This window comes from Urocitellus parryii, chromosome 7 (genome assembly GCF_045843805.1).
Source record: "Urocitellus parryii isolate mUroPar1 chromosome 7, mUroPar1.hap1, whole genome shotgun sequence".
Classification (NCBI taxonomy): domain Eukaryota; kingdom Metazoa; phylum Chordata; class Mammalia; order Rodentia; family Sciuridae; genus Urocitellus; species Urocitellus parryii.
This window is the reverse complement of record NC_135537.1, coordinates 153286919-153313330: the sequence shown is the minus strand read 5'-3', so window position 1 is coordinate 153313330 and position 26412 is coordinate 153286919. Positions and strand designations below refer to the sequence as shown.

Here is a 26412-nt window from a genome sequence, read left to right as displayed (position 1 = left end):
GATGATTTTCTTATGCAATTGGAATCTGAAGTTATAGTTTATGATCAGAGTTTATCAGAGAAGACCAGACAATCTAACCATCTCAGGCTGTCTGCACTGGGCTCAGTCCTACATTGCTGGCCCTCTTGAACAGAAATAAATGAAGGAGATGAAGGTTGGACTCTTTCCTGTGGCCTGCCTCTGTCCCATTATTTTGAGAGGAGAAGGTCAAGTCTACTGAAGACAAAAATGGTCTGTCCAGGCGTCAGTTCCCACTATCCTTCCAGAGGAACTAAGGAAGGGGAAGATAGGAGGACCAAAGCCCATAATGACTGGCCCTCAGGGAAGTTTTCCAGTCAGACAAAAGATATCCCAAGAAAAAACATGGATCTTCTGGGGATTCTAGACTTGGAAAGGAGCAAGATACATAACAGGAAATCAGACATGAAAATTCAAATTTCAAATTGCTACTTGGCTTTGCTTTTCCTTTAAAGTGAAAAGCAAACTTATTTTTCCAGTCATACACAAACACATACATACATACACACAGACACACACACACACACACACACACACACAAACACACACCACAAAAAATACATATATGGATTTATGTGGACTTTAGAAAGCCACCTAAGTGAATTTAAGAAACACATACATACACAGAGATACACAGAATTGTGTGTGACTTAACAATGGGGATTGGGAATACATCCTGAAAATTATGTCCTTAGGCAATTTATCTTTGTGCAAACATCATATAGTGTACTTAAACTAAGATGGCTATGATATCACTGGTGATATAATCTTACTGGACCACCATTGTATATGCAGTCCATGGTTGACTGAAACATCATTATGTGGCACATGATGACTATACATGAAATAAAAAGCCCTAAGGTTAGGGAAAAGTCCACATAAACTGCAGCATGAGCCAACCTCACTTCCCCACACCTTACCAGGGCTTGGTAAACCTCAAAGGGAATAAATACTGTCTAACTGAAGCCAGACAACTGGCCCCTTAAGAGCACATTTATAATTTATTTATGGCTTAATATTTTCCACTGATAGGATTAATAAATCATGTTTTCATCCAATGGTTTTCTCTGAGGTATGAATTTCTCTATTTTGATACCAGATCTTAACATGTTTTATTTTGCTTGTCCATTTTCCAGTTCATTTTTGCAGCTATAGAGAGAAATTTATTAGTCTGTATTGCCGCCTTTCTGCTGTTGTGGAGCTGGATTCTCTGAATACCCAACAGTCCCTAAGGGAAGCCATCTCAGACAGTGAGGTTGCAGCTGCCAAACAAAGACACCAGCAAGTTTTAGATTTCATTCAGGTAACAGTTTTTGGTTTTGGTTTTGGTTTTTTCAGGTAATGAGAAGGAAGAGGCAGGGTGGAAAGGGTAAGAAACAAGCAGGAAAAAAAAAAAAAACAGCAATCTGGACTGATTCAAAGCACACAGGGTGCAAGCAGCCTGTAGATCTGGTTAAAATATGGAGCTCAGGAAGATGTGTTTTCAAACAAAGATTTAAGAAAACGTTACAGATAAATCACACTATTCCTAAGAACTGTATCAGCCATACTGTAGAAAAAAATCACCCCCAGAAATAATGATCAGAATATTGTTCTTATCTGATATCCCATTGTTAATTCCAACAGAAAGAAAAATTTTAATCTACTCAATATCTCAGGAAAAAAAAATGACCCATCAGTTTATGTTAACCCACATTCTTTAAGAACTGAGAGTCCCTGTGTTTTAGACTTTTGTCTAGAAGAGTTAACACTTTACTATGTGGCTACTGAGATGAGAAAATATGTTCCCTGTCTATGGTCTTGTCTGTAAAGACCTCAAGGTTACAGCTCAAGGGGCTTATGAAAGGAGTACTAACTAGTAGTCAAAAGAATTTGGATCTGGCTTGAAATTGCCTCTAAATTCCTTAGCCAAATCTTACAATCTTTCCATCAGTTACCAATTCACACAATGAGTATAATAGCAACAGCCCCATTATAAATATCACCATGATATATATTCAGTTCAATTTGATAAATACTTATTAAACACCCAGGTGTCAGGCACTATATGGGAGATACAAAGTTGAAACAGATATAGTCCCTGACCGTAAGGAGTTTAAAATCCAGGATGATGGACAGGATATGTGTAAATACTACTTGTAAAATGTGCTGTATTTGTTCTGATTGGCCTGCTCACCAAATGATTTGCATCTCTCTCCTGGATTTGAGAATAATTACAGTAAAACAGACAAGATAACTTCTTACAACGATACAGAAAAGGGTAAATGAGAACTTAAGTTTTATGAACTTTGGGCAAATAATCTCTCGAAGTCCAAATTTCATCTGAAAAAAAAATAGGGATGATAATAATAATAGCACAACCTCACAGCTTTACTGAGAGAATTCAATAAGAGAATGCATGTAAAACCCCCAAAGTGTCTGTCACCTCATAGGCATACAATAAATTATATATTTATTTACTCATTCATTAATTAAAAGGAAAATCCTTTGAAATATGACTACACAAGAACTAAGAGTTTGAAGTATTCGGGACACTTGCGAAGTATTAAGTAACAAATCTTTAGGATTATCCTACTTCCCTCATCCTGTAAAGGAGATATCTTAGGTGACTTCTAAGACTAAAGAAATAACTTTTCAAGAAGTTACTTGTTCTGGTCTGAGAATATAATATTTAAAAATTCAAAACATTTGGTTCAGTTATTTCCAGTAAAAATGGAACATGGTGGGAAAGGGATAGGAAAGGCAGAATGCAGCATGAGGAGAATACAGAAGACTGGTTCATCTTTCGAGCCCTACATAAAGGACAACATAGCACGTAAGAATAATAATGGAAAAGTCAAAGAACACATATTTTATCCCTGAATCTCCCTCTGATTAACTCTGGAGTAGTGGACAATTTATTTGATCTCCCAAGGTCTCATTCCATCGTATGTGAAACAAAAGGACTGAACTAGATCATGTCTAAGGGCCTAGTTGGCCCTAATGTTTCACAGTTTTTAAAGAAATACTTCTCCAACCATGCTCTGCCTTCTTCCACATAAGCCTCTCTAAGTCCAATGTGCTCATCCAATGAGGAAGCTGACTCTCAGTAGTCTGTTGCGTCTTGAACTCCTGCCAGATTTCCTGGCTCCATTCCCACTTCCTTACCACTACTCTCGCTCTTCTCTTATCACTTACCTGGAGCTTCACTAACATTTTCTCTTTGCCTTTCATCATGCCATTAAAGTGGGATGGATAAAAACAGATCACGCCAGAAATTTTTCAAAGTTCTTGCCTGCTCTGAGCAGGTAACTTGAGAGCCCCTCTACATACTCCTTTACAAGCCAGCCAGGTATACATAGACTTGGATAAAGCCAATTCCCAAATGGTTCAAAAAATAACTTCTTAGGCTGGGTATAACCAGACCCATCTTCCTGCCCCAGAATCTTCATCTTCAGTATACTGCACCTTGTTCCACCCAACTTAAATAACTACATCATCTCTCACCTTATCTATATTGGCTTCTCCTTCTCTCTCTCTCTCTCTCTCTCTCTCTCTCTCTCTCTCTCTCTCTCTATATATATATATATATATATATATATATATATATGAAAACCAGCTGCAACCACTCATCCATTAGTGTTCACAGCTCAGACTACTACACACTATAACCTGCAGAGGCGACCGCCAGTCACAAGAGCATTTGTATGATTCCAGATCTAAGACAGTGTTGAAGTCACTACACAAACCAAACATTGTAAAGAGCAAGGGAGTCTATGTAAATATGGTTTGGAAAAGAAGCCAAGGAGTACAGCCAGAAAGGGGGAGGGTTGGATGGGGGGATATAGAAAACCATAGATAAGGTATACTGGCCTTAAGTCAGCACATACAGCAGAAAAGTCAGTGAGTAAAAGAAAAAGAGAGAGAAGGAAAAGGGCAGGGGAGAGAGAGAAATGTCAAAGTGCAAAGACCTAGAGCTCAGCATGTTTTGAGCTGCCAAAGCCTAAAGGGCAATTAGACCATAATTTATATACTGTAATGCTTCAAATGCTTCTAAGCTGTAATAGAAACACAGCTCATTAAATATAGCCAATCTATCATCCCCTCAAGCACCTTGTAGCTATGCTGTGAGAAAACCAATCACCTTTATATTTTAATAAAAATATTATCTTGCCTGAGTACAGAAAAAGGAGTCTAATTTATGGGATAAAAACTGAAATTTGTAAAGAGTAGGGTGAGAAATGAATGCAGAACTTTTAATCAACAGTCCTAGGGAGTTCATGGTCTTTCTTTTTTAAAATGTGTCAGCAAGTCTTTAGAAGCTGAATTTGGACCTTAAAATCAGGGGGGATTATGTTGTCAGTTACTTTCAGATCAACAGTATAAGGTAAAATGGGTGAAAATTATACTTCTTTTGGAGCTACTTAGCTAAGTCCCATTAAACTCAATCCATGGGCCTCCCTGTACCTATGGGTTTTTTGTTTTTCTTCAGCTAAGACTTATCCATCTCATCACTGAAAAAAAGCTAAGTAGCAAATATTGCTTCTAAACAAAATTTTTTTTTAATTTCTATACTAACTCTATCCTTAGCAATAGGCTCAGATAATCTAATCTAAAAAAAAAAAAACAGGTACGATAAGTACATTTATTCCCTAAGGTCTCTGTAACAAATTACTACAAACTGAGTGCCTGAAGACAATAGAAATTTATTCTCTACATTTCTGGAGACCAGAAATTTGAAATTAACATGTTGGTAAAGACGCACTCCCTAAAAGAGGCTCTTGGAATGGAAGGCAGCGGGGTGTTCATTTGCTACCTCTCCCAGCTTCCAGTGGCTATTGGCATTCCTTAACTTGCAGCCACATCACTCTGACCTGTGCTTCTGTGGTCACATGGCCCCTTTTTCCTATGTCTGCCAAATCTTCCTCTGTCTTACTCTTACAAGAATGTCCTTATGTTAACATTTGTCATTGGAATTAGGGCACATCCAGATAATCCAAGCTAAATTCCTCCTCTCAAAATCCTTAAACACATCTTTTGCCATATAAGGTGATATTTACTTTTTTACCATATAAAGTAATATTCACAGGTTTGAGTATGAGAATTGGACATCTTTTAGAGGTCTGCCTTCAGCCCACTACAATAACCATGATTGTCATTTTGACAAAAGTGCATTCTTCTACATTATCTTACTTTATCCTTATAAGAACCCTTTGAGGGTAAAGATTTAAAGAATTATGCAACCATTCCATTCATTCATTCATTCTTTCACTGAGCAATCATTTTTTGAATAACTACTCTACACAGCTAAAGAGAAGATAGAGAAGTATAGTTCCTGTCCTTGACAAGCACTCTAAAAGCAGTTCACAATAATGTGCCTTAAAATAACTTTGATAAATTTTTTTTAAAGTAACTTTGAGACAAAGAGTATGCTACATGAGGTAGGGCCAATAAAAGCCAGCCGAGACAGCAATAATTTCATCAGGAAAAGTCTCATTTGGGATTCCCACTTTGCTTTATCCTTTGAATTTCATATTTTTCCCTTCAAAATGGCTTGGTGCTTCCCTGTGAGCCTTCCTGCCCAACTCACCAAGCTAACAAACCCTGGAGCTCAGTATCATGCTCTGCCAGGTCCTATTACCCCAAAACAGAACTAGATAGCAAGGGAAATGACTATCGACTACACACACAATGCCATTCACTGGTTCATTCTAGTCTGCCTGTTACTCTGATCATGGCCCACTGCATGTCACCATTTCAGATTCAACTCTGTGTTGGGAATACCAGGTTTGTGAATATTCTTTAAAAGGCAGGCTTAAATACAGATAAGTACAGTTAAAGACACAAGAAGAAATTTTGAAAATAAAATATAACACTGGGCAGTACCTTATCTTTAAAACCACTATAATCAAAAGGGCCTTGATCTTGAATTGTTCATGCAATGAAAACCTTCTACCTGGAAGTAGAATTACATCAACTTTCTAAATATTCTTCAAAAATAAATCATAAAGTTGAAGTGACTTTAAACATCATTTAGTCCATTTTTGTGGTTGAGTAAATGGGCTTGAAGAAGTTAATGCCTTGCTCTAGGCACCTAGTGAAACCAGATGCAAAGCTAACCAGGGCCCTATGAAGCACTGTGTAACTAACTGCCTCTCCTTGGAGACAGAATAACCAGAAAGCTCACAGTCACCCTCTACCAAGACCTGGTAAAATATCTATCACCTATAGAAACAGGCACAGAAATTTGAGTGACTTTTACACAAACAGATTTTAGAGAAACTACTGTTATACTTTATAATGAAAATGTCATTAAAGTCACTTTGGTAATCCAGAAAGCAAAACGTAACAATTTAAAATGTGCTACCCTGAAAAAAATAAATCTGAGAATGCTTAGATTACTTAAGAATAAGCTACGTAAGATGTTTTATACTTTGGAAGCAAGAAAACAATAAGTTTAATATATAAAGTTGCTTCTTTTGTCTTAACATAGGCCCAAGTATTCTAATATTTACATCTGACTGTATCGAATCCCCAATATCCCAATGACGAATATTTCATTAAATACTAAGAATTATTAGCACTTTATAAGTGTGTATAATGTCCTCTGCAATATCACAAAGCACTTTCAAATTCATCATTTTAGTCATTTATCACAGCCCTATGAAGTATAAAAGGAAAGATATTTTATCCATATTTTTTAAATAAGGCAACTTACGCTCAAAATGGTCAAATACTTGCTAAAGGTTATTACAGAGCTAAATATCATCTGGGTCTTCTGTTTCCACTAAAAGATATAGCTTTTCAGGTAAAATATGCAAAAAACAAGAGACTACAAAGAAGAGGTATTTTCTGGCTTAGTAAACACATTTTGAAATATTTTACTCTTATTCAAAAACCAATACTGTGGAAAACAGATCATTTTTGGTTCTTAGGAAAACTTATTCCTTTTAAAAAGCTACTTGATAACTTAATGTCTCTTACCATTTTATTCCAAAGCAAATAGATGAAAGTTGGCGTGAAATGAGATGGATCATGGATGCTCTACAATATGCAAGATACAAACAACCAGTTTCTGGCTTTCCCATCACTAAGCTGATATACCCCTCAGATGAGCAGGATCTAAAGAAGATCAATTCTACATCATCACATATCGACTGTCTTCCATCACCATCCCCATCCCCAGAGATGCACAGAAGAAAGGCAGTGAGTGGTAAGCAATAAAGTTCTAAAGTTCCTTGGTTCAGTCACCAGAGTCTTGGTCCTCTTTCCACCAATGATTTTCTTTGGGCTGAGGCACTGGTTCAAGCAAGTTGCAAGAAACACTGCTCAGTGGTAATAGTTTGAATACATAAAAGAAACAAAACCAGAATAGTGGAAAGGCCAGAAACTAGGTCAATAACCTGAAATCAACTCCATTTAGGAAAAGTGAAGAGTCAGTTTGGTTCTCGACCACACTTCCTGGAAAGAACACAGAGCAAGAGTAAAGATTCAGAAGTACCAAATGAGAATGGCTATGGTGCCAGGTGATGGCCATGTCAGCCAAGACAATCTAATCAAATCAGGGTAGGGAAGAATAGACAGCCTATGATAAAGAAGAACTGACAAGACTGAGGCAGGAAGCCAAAGGAAGAGATGAAGACAAACTTCCCATCCATATGGCACCAATGTTCTGAAGTGAAGATGGGAAAGGAGAAATCTTAGATAAACTAGTATCTCATAACCAAAGCCAAATAAGTAGCATGCCTCTCATGAATATGATGAACTTACAGAAAAGCTGAATGATATGTCAAGCAAGGCACCTTCTCCCTTGGGAAGTCTGAGGTTAGATAGCAAAATACTATCAGCAAAAACATCAGTAGGTTAACAAATGTATACCAAAATCCTTTATGCTCATAAGCAGAGAAAAAGCATACTAAGCATAGGTTATGTAGTACCGTATAATTCTCTTTCCTAGAACATGTTGGGAGTAGTGTTATTTGTCTAGTCTATTAAAATAATGGCCACTCCAAGCAGCTTTCTCAATTTTACAGCTTAAAAGAGCTCCGATTTTATAATCTTCAGTTATTTTTTAACAGTTCCAATTTGTAGACTTGTCCCATAGGGGGCAGCATGGTGTAGCAGAAAGAGCTTGGGCCTAGAAATCAGAGATCTGGATTCAAATCTCAGCTTTGTTTTGCTATATGTGCTTGAACCACATGTGAGCCTCATTTCCATTATGTAAAAGGTGAATAATAATATATACACCTTGAAGGGTTATTTGTGAATAAGACAATCTATATCAGCAATGCGTGGGATATAATACACAATTATTACAGACATCATATTTAATGTTGTTATTCTTATAGAAAAATTTAGTAAGGACATTAGCTAAGTCTATAAGTTAAGTATGTGCTCTTATGATTTAAAAGTCTCAATGTCTAAAAATCAAAACTTGGCAAAACTTGGCAAATTGAGGAATATTGGGAGACAGCTAATTTATATTACCAAAGGAGTCTGTGACATATCAACTAATTCAACAAAAGAAATAGAGTATATTTTTATGAGCCTCTACTAGTTTGGGGATATAAACCAAATATCTTCTCTGCCAGAAACTAGTCTAATAGGAGATACAAATATATTAACCAAAAATTGCATGGGTTATAGAGTCTATTGGAGGCATTAACCTTTAAACTAATGAGATGTGAGTTTCTTGGAAGAAGTGACAGAATCCAGTACTAAGAATAAGCCAAAGATGAGCAGAAAAAGAAGAAAATGGAGAACACTATAGGCAGAGCAAGCAGATTATAACTGTGTACACTGTCTCACTGAGATTCAGGACCTAAAGACATTGTTCATTCTTTTTGTTTTTCATTTAAAAATATTTTTTGAATACCCAGTATGTGCCAGGCACTCTTCAAAGAAATGGGATATAATGAAAAAGTAAAGTCTTTCTTCCTATAAAATTTATATCTAGAAAGAATGAGAAACAATGAAAACATAAACAAAAAAGATAATATCAGATAGTGAAAATTCCAGTGTATAATACAAAATAGCAATTGAATTGTGAGTAGGCAGGAAGATGTTGACTTCACTAGGATGATCAACAGAAATCTATCTGAGAAGGTATGATATTTGAACCAACCACAGGATAAGGCAGTAATGCAAAAATCTGAAGATGGAGTATTATAAGCAACAAAAGAACAAAAGGCCTTAGGTGGGTGAGGAATGGAAAGAAGGTCGAAGTGCTTGGAGTATAATGCACAAAGGTGTAAGTGGTACAAGATGAGGGGCAGGGGGCTGGAATAGGCAGGATTCTGTAGGCAGTACTAAGAAGTTTGGATGTTTCCTACTTGTGACAGAAAGCCACTGGAAATTTTTAAGCAAGAATTTATTTGATCTTCAATTATAGTTCCACTTTCAAACTTACTAGTGTATGAAGAGACCATAGAGGAGAACTACTGAGAGGAGGGAGACCAATTAGGAAGCTATTAACGAAGGATATAAAAAGTTTTCTGGCTTAGGTATTTGGGGATATCATGATGTTATTTACCAAAAAGAAAAGAAACGAAAAAAGAAAGGAAGGAAGGAAGGAAGGAAGGAAGGAAGGAAGGAAGGAAGGAAGGAAGGAAGGAAGGAAGGAAGGAAAGAAAGAAAGAAAGAAAGAAAGAAAGAAAGAAAGAAAGAAAGAAAGAAAGAAAGAAAGAAAAGAAAAGAAAGAAGGAGAAACAAGCTTGGTGGTTGGGCATGCTGAACTTGTATTAGCTTTGGAATATTCCAAAGGAAAAAAAGATGAGTACGGTCTAGAGCTAAGGAAAGAAAACTAAGCTGCTTATACAGATTTAAGAAATTGTTGACATGTGGATTATGTTTGAAGCTATGAAAATGCTTGCAATAGGTAAAATAAGAAGAGAGGATGATGGAAGGATTCCCTATGGAATGAAGCAGCAAGACTTCTTAGTCTAAAAGGGAACAAACAGAGAAAGAAGATACAAAAACAAGAGAGTATTGTCACAGAAATTAAAGCATGTCAAAGGATGGTGAGAGGTTAAACAAAACAACTGTAAATCTTCTGTTGTTTTGCTTTTTTCAACAAGAAGTCATTGGTAATCTTAATGAGAGCAGTTTGTGAGGGGAAAAAAAAGCTGAGCAGAAGTAGATCAGAGAGTAAATGGGAGGTGAAGAAGTGGATCAGTAAGACACATTCTATTATAATCTTGGCTGTGAAAAGGAAAAGGGAGGGAAGGCAGTAGCAAGAAGAGTAAAGGATTGAAAGGCATTTTTTAAGGCAGGAAAGAATGCCCTATCATCTTCCACAGTTCATAAAATTCTAGAAACAACCCTTTAATTCTATTTCCACCTTCACAGCTCATCAGCCCTCTCTGTTCACAGAACTTTCCCAGTGTTTAATCTTCTCTTGGCCACACAGTCCCAAGTGGGTTCCTCCTTGGCTGTATGAGGGTGGCCTCCTTCATGCCATAGAAATGCCAAATCCTCACATTGGCCTGAGGATGGATTACACACACTCCCTGCTGGGAGGATCTGGCCAATTACATTTGGATTTTATTATTAACTTAAAATGTGAGTGATCATCATTCTGTTTCCTAAAATACAACTTTCTCTTGGGTCCATTTATTTCTCTGAAGCCAAGATTCCATGGGCTATGAAACACAAAGACGTGGAGGGCAGCAAATGACAAATGGAACCCAGTGACAGGGAAGCACTGTTGAAAGCAAGGAGAAAGAATCTTATCCCTTTGAAAAGCAGAAGCCTTTCAGAACAATGGCATCTACCACACCATACTCTGTTCTCTCCACAAGTGTGACCATTTCAAATAGTTTGGAGACTATTTACAAAAGAGGAAAATATCCACTTTAGAGGAATATCCCCAATGGGTTACTCAATGGGGCTAGGTTTGCAGCATAATTCCATTCTGTGAAGATAGGGTTCACCTAACTTCTAAGGAACCTGTGTGACCTACAGAGCCTATGGTGCCAGCCCAAGATTCTAAGGTTGTTAAAATCATGTACCTTTGATTTGTTTGTGAAAAATTTGTTGGGGATGGGAAGGCAGGGAGTGGAACTCTTTTAACTTACTTCCCATTTCTGTGTGGTTTTTAAAACACAAAGTAGAATTCTTCTGAGTCAATTAAAATTAAGCATCTCCCAAGGACCCAAGGGGGAAAGTTGGCTCCTAGAAAAGGCAGCTCAAGGCAGGGGGTGGAATGATTTGGTCCATCACATGGGTATTTTCTCTCCCACTCCTTTTCTGCGGGTATAGTGGTCACAGGCAGCAGCAATCTTTTTTTCCGATACTGATGTTTCTCCTGGTGACACATGGGTGAGGCAATAAAGGGGAGGGGGTGTTATTTTCTTCACATGTATTTGAAGATTATCCTGATCTTCCAAATGTAAATGTTCCTGGTAACCTTTTCCCTCATGATGTTAAGAACACTGTGATATAAACCAAAGAGTTCAAAAACTCAATTTAAAGATATTATTTCTCTTGGGAAGTTAGAAGGTGAACAAATCTCTGAGGTTCCACCTAAGGCCTGATGAGAAATATAAAAAAGTTATTTATTTTTATTTAGTTAGTTTTTGTGATTGTTGTCGTGGGGATTGTGCTTGTTTTTTGCAATGCTGGGATGGAACCCAGGGCAAGTGCCCTACTACCCAGCTACATCCGAGCCTAAATTTCTTTATTTAAATTATTTAAATTCTACTCATAGTGGAAATAGATTTATTGAAGCACTACACACATACACATATATATGTTTATACATACATATATTTTGTTACTATATATATATATGTACATATATTTGGATAGTGACACATTAAAAATGTGAAGATAGATTTTAGGCCAGATATGACTTATTATTTCTTTCTATCCTGCCATACCCCCTGCCTTGAAAAAAAAAGCAACAGTTTTAAATCAATTATTCCTTCCTGAAATGTCATCTCCCCATAACGCCCTCAAAATCCACATCAACTCTACTCTGCTGTTGTTGGCCTGATCCACAGAGACCAGGAATTGCAACACCATTACAATAGCATGAAAGCCAAGCTTCCTAAGCCAGCACTAATACTATGGGCAGAATTTTCAAGAGGCTCCCAGGTCAACCAGAGGGGAAACTCAAGATTCTACTAGTGCTGGCCTGCCCAGTGAGCCCTCTAAGGGAAGTTGAGGAGCACAACCAGGTTTATTAAAATAACAACCAGGCAAGGTGCCTACAATGTTTAATGGAGCATATGGCCTGGATCTGGAGATGGAAGCTGCACTTTGCATTCTATTCCAGGAAGGGAGGGAGTAGTAGTGGCCTAAGTCCTTGGAAACTCTCCTCAGTGCCCTGGCTGGCATCCTGGAGATTTTCCCAGCTTGTTCTGGGAGGGCTATCCCACTCTAAGCAATAGATTCCACTAAGTCTTCTAATAATTATACAACTACCATGCAAGTCAAATATTTAGATTCCTATTAGAGCAGTATTTCCTACCTATGGTTCTGTGAACAAGATGATATTTACCACTCCATACCTAAGCCCTTTTGCGCCCCCATCCTGGATTATTACATTTATAACTGGGCCTTGTTTCACCTATTATCTCTAATGCTCCTAGAAACTATAGTAAATAAGTTGTATCATTTACTAATTCATTCTGGAATAGCTTATCAACAGAAGATGCCATACAATAAATTATTGTACTCCTTTATTATTAACAGTATTCTCACAGCAAAATATTGAAATATATCTGTTTACTGATCCATATTTTAATGATCTTCATTTGTTTTCCAAATATTTTCTATTACAGGTGAAGGAATCTTGATAATGGTGTGCATTTGGTTTGTAAGGCATTTAAATGTATCTTAGCAAATTAATATAATCCTCATAGCACCTATGGAAGATAAGCAATATTAACTATCTACATGTTATAGACAAAAAAAGGTTCAGAAAAGTTGTAATTTACCCAAAATCATAGACACAGATAGGAGCCTGATAGGACTTCAGCCTAGGTTTGTCTAATTTTAAGACAATTGTTCTTTCTGCTCTACCTGAGCTAACTCTTGAGTCAAATATCACCAAAGATAAAGCAAAATTATCTGGGTAACTGTTTTAAGGAGTATCTATTACAGATTAAGTAAATTAAAGCTTTTCAAAATGCTTTCAGCATTGTTTTCAAGGGACAATCAAATCTTACTACTCTTTTATGTTCCCATATTTCAGTGTCTGTTTAAGTTTCACTTCAACTCAAGGTGCTTTACAGCATAAGAGGCTAATAATAGAAGGATGATTAAGATGGAGCCTAATGGAGAGGTTCTCATGGTCTGCTCATATGCCCATGTTCAGATTAGATAATCTGGGAAATACAGGAGATTCCACAAATCTCTTTGCTTGACTCATTCCTTAGCCCATTCCTTCATTCACTGACTTATCCAACATTTACTAAGCAGAGATATGAAAGACATAGTATACAGTATGTGGTCTCTAGAGTTTGTAGTTCAATGAAGGAGACTAATATGAAAATGGATATTTGTAATAATGATAATAAAATTGTAAGTGCAATAACAGATAAAAGTAAAACTTGATAAGAGGCAAGAGAACTAAGCAACTTCCAATTCATCTGAGGAAATCAATACAGGCCCTTCTAGAGAGACCAGGTCTTAAAACATGAATGTCTGCTCCTTTGAAGCACATCTTTTATACCCCTTAGTCCTCTCTAAACAATAAATGTTTGCTATTTGTATAATGAGAGATAAAAGTACAAACTATTTTTGCAAAGTACTTGACCTATGAACTGGAAAGAGTAAGAAAGTGTCACAAACTCCTCAGTGGTTGCTTCTAGTTTTAAGAACTTTTACTATCAGTCGTCCAGTGAAAAGAATGATAGCATCCTCCTCACTGTCCAAAGGTATGTTCATGTACTAACCCTTGTAACGTGCCAGTGTGACTTTACTTGGAAAAAGGATCTTTATAAATATTAACCACCTTGAGATGAAATCATCCTGGATTTTCTGGGTGGGCCCTAAATCCAGACAAGTGTCCTTCAAGAAACAGAAGAGGAGCCACAGGCACAGAAGCAAGCCCAGAGGAAGACAGAAACAGAAGTGATGTATCCCCAAGATGCAACAACAACCAGAAGCTGGGAGAAGCAAAAAAATATTAACCCCCTGGAACTTCTACAGGGAATGTGGCCCTGCTGATACCTTGATTTTTGAACTCAGGCTTCCAGAGCCATGAAAGAATAAACTTTTGTTGTTTTAAGCCACCCAGTATTGTACATGTTACAGCAGCCACAGGAAAGTAATGTAAGACCTAAACTAAAATGTTTCTCAAGCAACAGCAAAGAATACTTACTGGGAGCTTAACTAACATAATCCTGCAAAAGTGAATTAGATAAATCAAGTACCTGTCCTCAGGAAGCTTCCACGAAAGCCCATGGAAATGCTAAGGTGTATGATAGTCAAGCAAGTTTTGGGAGTGAGACAAAACTGTATTGGGTGCCTATTCTGCTACTTATCAGCTATATGAGTTGTAATATTTAATGAGCCTAAGTTTCACTATGCTTGCCTGCAGAATGAAAGTTGTAAGCCTTAAATAAAGCACTGAGAGGACTGGAGTTGTGGCTCAGTGGTAGAGCACTTGCCTAGTACGTGTGAGGCACTGGGTTCGATCCTCAGCACCACATACAAAGTTAATTAATTAATTAGAGGTATTGTGTCCATCTACAACTAAAAGTATTTAAAAAAAAAAACAATAGAGCCCTTAGCACTATGGCTGGCTCATAGGAAGCACTAAGTAAATATCAGATATTGTTATTACTGTTGTGGATACAAATGAGTATGTACAGACAACTAAACACTAACCAGATAAATAGAGAAAAAAAGTTCAACTAAAGTCAACTGCAAATTCTTTGCATGTATCCTATTTGAAGTCCAATTTCAAAACTTCTCTTCTTCATCAATTAACTTCTCTTCTTCATCATTCCTAAGGCATCTATGCCGGCCATCATCAAAAACAACCAACAATTCTGAGATCCTATTATTTGCAGTGCCCAATTTTTCCTATTAAGGATGGGGGAAAGTACTGTCTGAAACATTTTTTACCCTTAAAAAAAAACTTCTTAAGAATTATCAAATTTATTCAGCCCAAGGCTTTATCCATTTCTTTCCTTTTAACCTTAAAGTCTCTTTGTCTTCTTCCCTAACCACTTGTCTGAGGACAACACATTCTTCCATCTTTCTTACTAAGATGCAAGGCCAACACTAGAGTTCAAAACCTGATCAACGCTCCTTGTTGAATTTATCAACCTCACCACATATATCTTCAGTCATAGACTGAACCACCGTAGAACCACTTCTCCAGTGAGTTCTTCTCCAAATCCACAGTCATCATCCTATAGTCTCATCAGCCTCCCATTTTATCTCCTGGATGTTTTAGCCATCTCAAGCTTAACCTGCCACAAATTAAAGTCAACATTTCTTCTACTGCCCAACCAAATCATGGTTGCAGTTTAATTCCTCTGGCTTACTGCTACTCCCGTATTCCCGGAACCATGGTTTGAAACCTACTAGTGAGTTTAAGCCCTGGACACTTTCTTCTTCCAGTTGTCTGGAACCTCTTCCCTAAAACTTTCACACAGGTGATTCCTTCTGACCTAGACTCCCTTTTCTGGTCATTGTCAAAAGAATCTTCCTCCTAAATCACTCTTTAGTTAAAATTCAGTTTGATTTTCTTTATAGAATTTTATGCTCTTTAAAATTAATCTTCTATATTGTCTATTAACTGTCTAATCCACCCTCTCTGAACTGCTTGAAAGCAGAGAACTTTTCTATCTAGCACAAAATACATGCTCAGTGAACACACTGGAATGAACTGACTTTCCTAAATTTCTACTTTCCTTTACACAACCAAAGCTCTTGCTCAGCCTCATAGCCTGAACAAGAAAAGTATTTACAGGAAACAAAGCTGCTATGAATATTTACCTACAAAGTTCCTCTGTGAGAATAAGCCTTAATTTTTCCAAGATAAATTTCTAAAAGTGCAGTTGCTGCTCCCTCCCTTTACAGCCTCATTTTTTTCAAAATTCCATTCCTGTTCCCCATGTTCTAGTCAAGTGGGATAAATTATACTGTTTCCTCTTTCTTTCTCACTTATAATACTTTTGTCATTATCTGAATATTTATTTTTAAAATCTGCCTTGAATCACTTTTTGAAAAAGAAGAAATAATTTTAGACAAAGAATAGAGATGAATGAAAACAAGAAAAAATTAAATGAGATGATACAATATTTCACTAATCTTATCCCAGTGTCATCCCTTTCCTATAAACCTACATCCTATTTGCTAAACTTCTTGTACAAAACCAATATTCTGCCAGTCTCACAGATGAATATTTTTCTGATACTTCCATTAAAACTGTAAACTCCCTAAGACAAATATTCTAATTTCTTATAAATTTTATATCTACTCAAGCACCAGTATAGCTGCTCCTCAACTTAAAATGAATTTACATTCTGATAAACCAATCATTGATTTGAAAATACAGTAAGTCAAAAATACATTTAATACACCTGGTACTTTTTTTCTTCTCCTTTTTAAAGTGCTGGGGATAGAACCTAGAGCATCACATGCTAGGCAAGCACTCTACAGCTGAACTATATCCCTACACCCACCTAATACATTAACACACCTAGCTCACCCAACATCATAGCTTAGTAGCACCATACACCATGAAGTATCTGTTGTTTATATTTGTGATTGTGTGGCTGAATGGAACTCCCTACCACCGCCCAACATCACAAGAGAGAATCTATCCTACTTCTCATCACTAGTCTGGGAAAAGAAATCAGACATCAAAATTAAAGTAAGGTCTCTACTATATGCACATTTGCTTTGGGAACATTATAAAGTCAAGTTATTATAAATCAAACCATCATAAGTTGTGGACCATCTGTACAATCCGTCTGTTAGAGTGAAGGGCAAGTAATACTGAACTTTTTTTGGTGAATAAATGAATTAAACAATACTGTCTAAGAGAGCTCATGGTCTAACCATGAAGCCAGAATGCCAAAACTCCATTAAAAAAATAACAATTAATAACACAAGCCTATACAGGCTAATTGTCAAAGAACGAGTGTTACAGAAGTACAGAGAAGTGAGAAATCCCTTGTGGTACAGCTGGAGGATGCTTCTCAAGGAGGTTGTTTGAGGGAAACCTTGAACAGATGAACTAAAAAATGGAGAAGTCCTTTACTGTTAGCTATTAAACAACATGTCAAAGGTTTGATCTTTCTTTGAGGTTGCTGGACAATACTTCATAGCATAGATATATTATTCTGTTATTCTATTCAGGAACATTTATATTTGTATCAGTTAGAATTCAGTTTGGATTCCTTCAACTTACAGAAAACCCAAATAAGAGTGTTGTAAATGCAAAATACTTTGTCTTGTTTGAGAAAAAAAAAAAAAAAAAAACCTCTAAAGCTAGATGATCAAGGCCTACATATATGTGGACTCCATGGTCTTCAAAGACCAAACTATTTTTCAGCTTCCCCATCTAAGCATCAGCTTGTTTCCAAGGTTGACTGAACACATCTTGTTGTAGGCAACTTAACAAAAGAAGAGCAAAATGACCTGTCTCTCAGGTAAGCCAATTCTTTTATTCAGCCTTCTGGAAGTTTCATACAATACTTCCAGTTTTATCTCAATGGCCAAAAATAATTTTATGATCACACCCAGCTGTAAGAGAAACTTAAAAAAAAAAGTATTTTATGTGAGAGCATAGTTGTCCCAAATGAAGTTAAGATTTTGCAACTAAAAAAGTATACTGGTTACCAACCACATGTGAGAGAGTGAAACTGACATCCTGCTCTGCCAATTATGAGTAAATATGCATGTCATCTCCTACGTCAGGAAAGAAAGTATAAAATCACTTTATACCCTGACCCTGAAATAAACAAGACAAAATGGCATTTCATGTATCTCTAATTTCTAAAGTAAAAGAAACCCTGATATTAACTCCCTAACAAAACAAACTTTATCCCAGATTTTTATAATATTCTTAAAATACTTGTATCTGATTTTCTACCACAGACTATCTGTATCCAGGTAATCCTGTGGATTTTTTTCTTCAGTTATCTGTTGCAACTTTTTTAAAGAGAGAGAGAGAGAGAGAGAGAGAACTTTTTAATATTTATTTTTCAGTTTTCGGTGGACACACATCTTTATTTTATTTTATGTGGTGCTGAGAATCGAACCCAGCGCCCAGCGCATGCCAGGCGAGTGCGTTACCACTTGAGCTACATCCCCAGCACAACATGTTGCATTTTTTAATCAAGAAGTCTTCTGAATATGGATTCCTTTCCAGATCTCTCCAAGTAAATTATTTTTCTTTTCTTAGTGCTTCTGGGCCTCTAAGTCTTCCTTTCACAGCATCCTCAACCACAAGATGATGTCTCGTTTCTCACTATTATAAATCATGCTGCAGTAAACAACTTGTAAATGCCTCCATGTGCACATGGTGACAATTTCTCAAACAGATATCCAAAAAAGGACTTGCTAGGATAAATTATATGCACATTTTAAATATATTCTGCCAAATTGCTGTCTAAAGAGCTATGCCAATTTATCCTCCTCATCACTACATGAGAGTCCTTAATTTCTCACACAACACTAACACATGAAATTTTCACTCTTGAATCTTTTGTAACTTTCATGAGCAAAAAAAAAAAAAAAAGCCTCATTGTTTCAATCCATTTCCCTAATTACTATCTGGGCTAAACATAATAATAATAATATGTTTATTGGCCATTTGAACTAATTATTCTAACAAGTGTTTGGTTCTTATCTTCTCTCATTTGCCTTGTCTTCTAATTTACAGATTTTTATATATTCTGACTTTTATTCTTGTTACACGTTGTTATTCTTCTTCCAATCACTTACCTTTTTACTTTGCTGAAGATGCCGTTTGTTTTTACGAAGCATTAAACTTTGATGCAATCAAATTTATCTGCCACTTCTTTTGTCCTCTGTTGTGTTGTCTTGCTTTAAAAGATCTTCCCATTCAAAATCTGCAAACATGTTGTCTTCTAATATTTGGGGGGGTTCTTATTATATTTAACCCATATGGAATTTATTTTGATATGTGTTATGAAGTAGGACTTTCTCTAATTATTTTGCTAAAAACACAGCCTATTATCCCAACACTACATATTGAATAATTTATTTTGTTCCCATACTTTTAAATTTTATCTTTACCATATAAATTATCACAGTCATATGACTGTCTCTGGACTCTATTTTTCTGTACTTCAGATCTGTTACATTTCTGTACCAATACAACAAAGTTTTGATGACCAAAGCTCTACTGTATGCTTTAATATCTGGTAAAGCCGACTCCTTCCTATTGTATTAAAAATAAAAAGTTTGCTATTCTCATAAATTTTCTCTTCCACAATAATTTTAAAATCAATTCATTAAATTCCATTTTAAAATCCTATTGGGATTTTCACTGAGATTACCTTATATTTATAGATTAGAGACTACTTGTTTTTTAAAACCACTTGCACATTTTCAAAATTAACATGTATTCATCAAGTACCTACAATGGGCTAAGCTCTTTGGGAAATTCAAAGGATTTCAGACAGTTCTTGCTATACAGAAATGTAAAACCTGATTGGAGAAAAAAGATATGAACAACTACTGAATTAAATAACAAATATCCATAGAACTAAACTTGTAGCTCACTCATGGCCACTATAGTATGCACCCTGAGGCTTATTTTTGCCTCTGAGTTTGTTTTTCTTTGGCCTTACAGTTTTTGATTTTTAAAAACTGGCAACATGTTAAGTCATAATCATAATCAGTTTATTCTGTAGTCTTCCTAAGTAAGTACTGTCATCATCACCACTTATAAAGAAACCAAAGCTCAAAGAGGTTAAGCAACTTTCCTAAGATCACTGAGCAAGTAGGTAGAGGGAAATGAGGATCTTAAACCAGATTTCCTATCTTCAGTCACCCGTGTCTTTTCTTCTTTCCCCCTTTAAAAATCCCCATCATGTGAAATACAAAATTCATCTCAGAAATAATAGGGAATGAATAAATGAGCAACATCCAGCTTTGTTTCTTATTTCATCCCTTCTGCAGGTAGATTCCCAGAGAATAAAAGTGTGTGTGTATGTGTGTGGAGGAGGATATGAAGGAGTGTTCCTCACCATTATTAGGGTTGGATTTGACAGTTCATCTCTTTCCCTTGAGCTAAGACCAGAGCCTTCTGTATAAATTGTCAGGCCTTGTGCGAAATGAAAAAGTGAAGCCCTTGTTCAAAATTAAAGTTTCAAGGGGTGACAACAGGAGAATTTAGGTGATGCGTGGGGCCAATGCAGGATCCTATGCTCATGAAGCAAGCCCTGGCTCAGAGTCTCTTTTTTCCTAACATTTGTTCTTGGCTTTGCAGAGTCCCAGCCCTGCTCTGATGAAGAAGGCTGTTCGGAAGTCTTCCTCCCCACGGACAGCGACTACGACTCCAGCGACGCCCTGAGCCCCAGAGACCTGGACCTGGTCTACCTTTCCTCCCATGACATCGCCCAACAGGCCCTTAGCGGTCTCAGCGGCAGCGCCCCCGATGTCCTACAGGTCCACGACATGAAGACGCCAGTGGGACTGGGACAGGACCCTCAGGGCAGGGCGCAAGGCCTCGACCCTGACCGCTCGTGCGTCGAGGTCCTCCACGGCCTGTCGCTCACCGGCCTCGCGCCCAAGAACCACTCCAAGATGGCGCCGGGCGCACGGCCGCCGCTGGGCTTCCTGGGAAAGCGGAAGTCAGGCAAGCACCAGCACTACGGAGGCTTCAGCCGCCACCGCCGCTGGCTGCGCATGCACAGTGAGACGCAGTCGCTGTCGCTCTCCGAGGGCGTCTACACGCCTCACCTGTCCCGAGCCTGTGGTCTGGCCCAGGAGCCTAGGGAGGCCGAGGGGCCTGGACCTGCCCTCGACGGGCCCCGGGGCCTGATCTTGGCCCACGCAGCCAGCCTGCCGGAGGAGCGCAAGGGCTGCTTCCAGGACCCGAGGCCTTCTGCCCACCGCATCTACGTGGAGCCCTACCCCGGCGCCCTGATACGCCAGGACGCCCAGCCGTGGGCCGGCTTGAGCCCGCCCCCTGGAGGCCGAGTCCGCCTGTCCAGCCCTGCCCGTCCTGAGATGAGTCCCGACGGTCCCACCTCGCCAGTGTCCGAAATCCTCAGCAGCATGCTTTAGGAAGGCCCGCGCTGGCTGTCCACCATCCCACTGCTAGTCCCTGCCTTGCCCATCACCCTGGCTGCCCCTCTTTGCCCTCACCCATTTTTGAACGTTTTGAATGCTACAAATCCAAAGGTTACAGGTTCAAGGACCTCTTGTTTAAGAGTAGAGCAGAAGCCAAGGCCAGAGTTGCCAGCGCTATTCCCGGTTCAACCTAGAAAGGGCGTGGAGAAGCTTTTATGTCAACATGGAGTCTGAGACGCAGTGATTCAAACATGCCACCCCGTTAGTGGCATCTGTGGCTGAGGAAGGCCAGCCCGAAGACACACCCTCAGTTTTGCAGCTGGCTCTGTAACCTGACCCCTGGGTTTAGGGCTCTTTCATGAATCTGTGATTAATGAGGAGTTCTACAGCTGGAAATAAGATTGACATAGTTTTATCCTTGAATCCAAACCTTTAGAGTGGTTTAGGGAAAAGAGACCTGGGTTGTGACTTCAGAGCATAGTATCAAGTGGACTTTAGCTGAGTTCCCTGTCAGCTAAGCCGGGCCATGCCAAAGTGCAGGGTTCTCAGAACTCACCAAATCCAGTTTGTCATCAGCTTATCTGATTAAATAGGCCTTGGCAGACCTCTTTGTCTTTTAGTGCTATGTGGAGACCACCAGAAACTAAAATAGAGGACACTTTCAGCTCTAACTTGCAAAGATAGAATAGGATAGGAGGCAATCCTTCCTGCTCACTCAGCTCGAATTCTGATCTGAAAACGAGCCATAAATTGTTCTAGGCTGCAGGGAGATGGCTGAGTTAAGTGAAAGCCTGAATTGTAGACAAGACCAGGAGAAGGAGAGAAATATGAGCAAAAATGTATTTCCTTTACAATTCTAAGCAAAAGAAGTCCATGAGCGTCATGTCTCCCAAAATTGCAGTGGATTTGCTCAGGATTATGATGTGCTCAGGATTATGAAGTGGTGAAGTCATCTTTAAACAAGGAAGTTCCCTGCAGATGTGGCCAGGCAGTGATAGGCTCCTCACAGCCCTTTGAACATACTCTAGGCCCACCCCATAGGTCAAGGGATTGGGTATCCAGGGTTAGGATTGGCTACCTTCCTCTTTCAAATCTACTCAGTGTCAATTTTGCCCCAAAATCGTCTGGCCCATGGGCCACAGGAAAAAAATCTTTCTTCAGAAGACCCTGGCAGTGGTTTATTCCAAGAATGTGCTCAAAAACACCTGGAAATCCTATACTCATTGCCTCTTTCCTGAATTTCTCACAAATAAGCAACCCAAATCAAAGATAAATTCCACTGAATATTCATAAAGGGCATGAGTCTTTCATCTCTTGGAATCAAGACCCTTTCAGTTAAGTGATATTCTAAATGATTCTTTTCTGCTTCACAGGCATTTTAGTTAAATATTACTCTTTATGATCCTTTCCCTGTCCTCACAGTCCTTCCATTTCTGCTCATGGGAATTCATACAAAGTCCCCTGTTCACAATGTTATTTTGATCCCTTCCATTTTTAAAACATTTAATTTAAACATAAATAATTACCATGCTGGAAAGGCACATATTTGACCCATGGCCTATGGTCATTAGAAAACTAAAGCCCAGAATTCAGTCTTTATTTTTTTTAAGAGAATTTACACTCAATGAACTCCCTCCAAAATCTTCACCAGAATCACTACTGTTCCTTTTCCATGCCTGGGAGGATTTTAAAGTATAGTTTTCTTCTATGTGAATGGGGACAGAAGGAGTAAGAGTTAAAACAAGAAGGGCCATAAAATTTGTCCAAGTCCTTGCATTTATCAGGAAGGGCAATTAAAGTCCAGAGAGGTTAAGTACATTGCTCAAGGTCTCAGAGCTGGTATAGTCTTAGAGTTAACATCAGAAACAAGAACCACATCCTTTATAGCAGGCTGTCCCATTGGGAATTGAAATATATATAGTCCACTCTTGATTATCTATAAGCTAATTACCTATTGTGCAAAACTAGCTCAGTGATAGAGTGCTTACCTAGCATATGTGAGGCATTGAGTTCGATCCTCAGCACCACATAAAAATAAAGTGTCCATATACAACTAAAAATATTTTTTAAAAACCTTTACTTCCAATTTCAATTCAAGTCCATTGCGCAACCTATAGCTAACAAATTTCCAATATCTCAGAGTTCCTTGTTGCTAGGGAATGCAAAACTTCATGTAAAAGTTATCTAAGTTTACTAGCTAAAAAGCAAATTTGAGAGAAATTTCAGATTATGACTCCTAGATAATAAAAGGAATGGCAGAGTTACACACATTAAAGTTTCTTCTTATTTTAAGTAAGACATTGTTTACGTGAAATGAGTCCCTGAGATGAGATGCTAGAGTTGTCAAAACCTGAGAAGCCACGCAACTTTTTGATCCAGACCTTTCTGCTGACACAGGAGGAAGTTTTTGACTGTGCATCAGATGGGAGGCATTCAACAAGCAGCTGAGACAGAGACTGACCCACCTTTTTGAACCCTCATTTGGTCAGCAAGTTCTGGCTTACTGGACCCAAACTGTATTAATTTCAAACCCACCAACTTATATTGGGGATACAGTCATATCTTTATTTTTTCACAAGTAAAAGAGGAATGAGTAATGCACAGTAGATTTTATTGGGCCTACTTGATCCACTTGAAAGTGTATTTTTCTAGCAATATTTTCTTAAAAAGTGGATATTTTATATCCTCAAGAATTAGCCATTAGTTCAGGTTGCTCACCCCCATGTTCCATTTTGTAACACTCGTGAGCTCAGTTTAAGAATTAAGGTATTCTAGTGAGAAAAAAAAATGTATTCTTTAATTCACAGATTTATATTTATTCGCATTAATTATAGAGATATGTCAGTGTATAGGGAATTTTTGGTTTTTTATCTCTTTTCCTCCCAAGTCCCATAGAGAACCAAAGAATCAAGGGTGATACACATCCCCAGGCCTCAAGGGGCTCACAATCTGATCCAAGAACGCAGCCATACCTTCAGCATACATCTTCTCTTTGAGGACTTGAAGAAGCAAGAGCCTGTCTCCTCAGCTAGACAAACATAGCACATGTTCTGCTAGACATCTTTGATTGCACTCCTGCTGTCGATTTGTAAGGGAGGAGAACCTAGAAAATACAAGTCCTGGATGTATGTGCTGGACAACATTTACAAGGCTATCGAACCCTCTTAATTGGTAAGGGTACCTGGTAGAGAGTAATTAAAAACTTTCACTCCAGGGAATGAGTATTTTAAGAAGTGGGTACTTAAAGATGAGATCCATTCCATTTTAAGAACATTCACTAACGCTCGAAGCAATAATTACACTGGAGAAAATGGTTCCATTTGGTTTGAAAATTGAAGCCAGTTCGTAATAATATTCCTCCAGTCCCCTTTCCTGAAGGATCCCAAAGCACTTCATGAAAAGCAATGACTGAAGCCTTGTTGTATTCCCCTAAAGAGACCTTGTCTGAGAGCCACCTGGCAAACACCTACCCCATCCTTGCCAGGAGATCATGCCAGACAAGTGGAAAAGAGGACTGGCCTCTCATTCATTGTTCTGGTGCCACACAAACGTGTACCCTGCTGAGGGTTGAGCTCTTCCCTGGAAGATAACCCCGTTAGGCAAGAAGGCATGCTAGAAAAATCTCAGCTCCCAGCCTCCTCTTTTTCCTTGCCCTTCACCTAAGATGTACTTGCTTTCTCTTGGAAAACCATCAATTCAAGCTGTCAGGGGGTCTGCAGTGCGTTTAAGTTCCCCAGTTATGTTAACAGCACACAGAATTTACTGGCTTCAGAAAATTTATATATGCAGAATGCCACTATTCTACAGCTCTCAACCCTGCAGGCAGCAGAGCCACAGCTGAGAGGGTGCATCTTTGCATATTTGTTTATTAAACCCTAATATACATATTAAAGAGGGTAGTTATAGATGAACAAGAGCACACTCTTAGCCAATTCAAAGTGTTATATTGTCACTTTATAAAGCCTATGTATTTTTCCAGATGATTCAGTGAAACAAATCTGGGATTTTTGTCAAGGTCATATCTTGAAGGAAATTTTTAAAGGAGCTATTTGGAGAGCAAGGGTATCTCTTGATAGGTAGTAAGGTGAACAAGGAAAAAATTTGTTTCTCTGCCGGTCACCTCTCATAAAGATGTTCAAACACATGGCTTACGACTGTTAAGCTAAACTTCAATGCGGCCTTAAAACAACAAGGGTAGTGTATTTGAAACTATGTTGTACAGCTTGGAAACTTATTCTAAGATCTTAATTCAGAGTTTTTCTGAGGTGTTGAACTTTGCCATTAGCAAAAAGTATTTTTAGAAAAAAATCCATTGACTGTTTATGAAGCACTGATTTTGCCATATTTCAGGTCTCTGGTTTTTCCACCGCATCTGTGCACAGTAGTTATATTTGTTTTTCAATTATTTCTTCTATTTCCATTAATAATGAATCTGTAAAATGGTCATTCGAAGGGACAGTTGGTTTTGTTTAATGATTGGGTAAATGGACTGTGAAAATATTCGAATTTGGTAGTGGAAGTAGGAGGTTTATTATTGTTGTGTTGTTTTAAAAATTATGCTAGGGTCTTTCCCTTCCAGATGTACATGTCTTTAATTTCAGCAAAAGCCAATATTTAACTTAATGACAAATGTTATGAAGCTATTAGTTATTGCTCTTTGCTCTTCTTCCTTCAGTCGATGGCATGAAAGTCTAAATATACTTTCACAGTAACCACCCTCCAGTGACTGATTTACAAAGGGCAAGTCTGGCAAATTGTAAGTCACTCTGAGTTTCTGTGTTGCCTTTTGCCTTGTGACAAACCAGAGTTTGCGAATATCCCAGGTATGTGATCACAAGAGTCAGTTTGAAGTTTGTAATGCAAAAAGAATGGGGGGGGTGCGGTATGTCACGGATGTTTCATAGAAAAAAAAATAATTTAAGTGACATTCTATTAGGCAATGCTTAATTGCTTCCTGCCTAATGTATACCTAGTAATCTGGCTGATTATTGGTTGTTATTTGTTCAGAATGCATTGTATCTTGTTGCCACATACGCAACTGAGTATATGTTAAAATTTAGACTTCAGTATGTTATCTGCACAATTTTGTGTGCTTTACACCTCTGTAAATATACAAATAAAGAAATCACATATGATGTGTTAAATGTGACCTCCAATCTTGAAACAATAATATTTTGTAGT

General features: G+C 38.0%; 1 protein-coding gene across 1 annotated transcript in view; it reads left to right on the top strand.

Annotated features, from left to right (window-relative positions):
- Positions 1 to 21225, top strand: part of Ankfn1 (ankyrin repeat and fibronectin type III domain containing 1) — a 137706-nt gene extending 116481 nt beyond the window's left edge. Inside the window, exons 15-17 of the mRNA XM_026407796.2 lie at positions 1155 to 1321; positions 6997 to 7210; positions 20426 to 21225. Of these exons, the coding sequence (XP_026263581.2) occupies positions 1155 to 1321; positions 6997 to 7210; positions 20426 to 21225 (1181 nt within the window). The remainder of the gene's footprint in view (positions 1 to 1154; positions 1322 to 6996; positions 7211 to 20425) is intronic.
- Positions 21226 to 26412: the final 5187 nt, after the last annotated feature.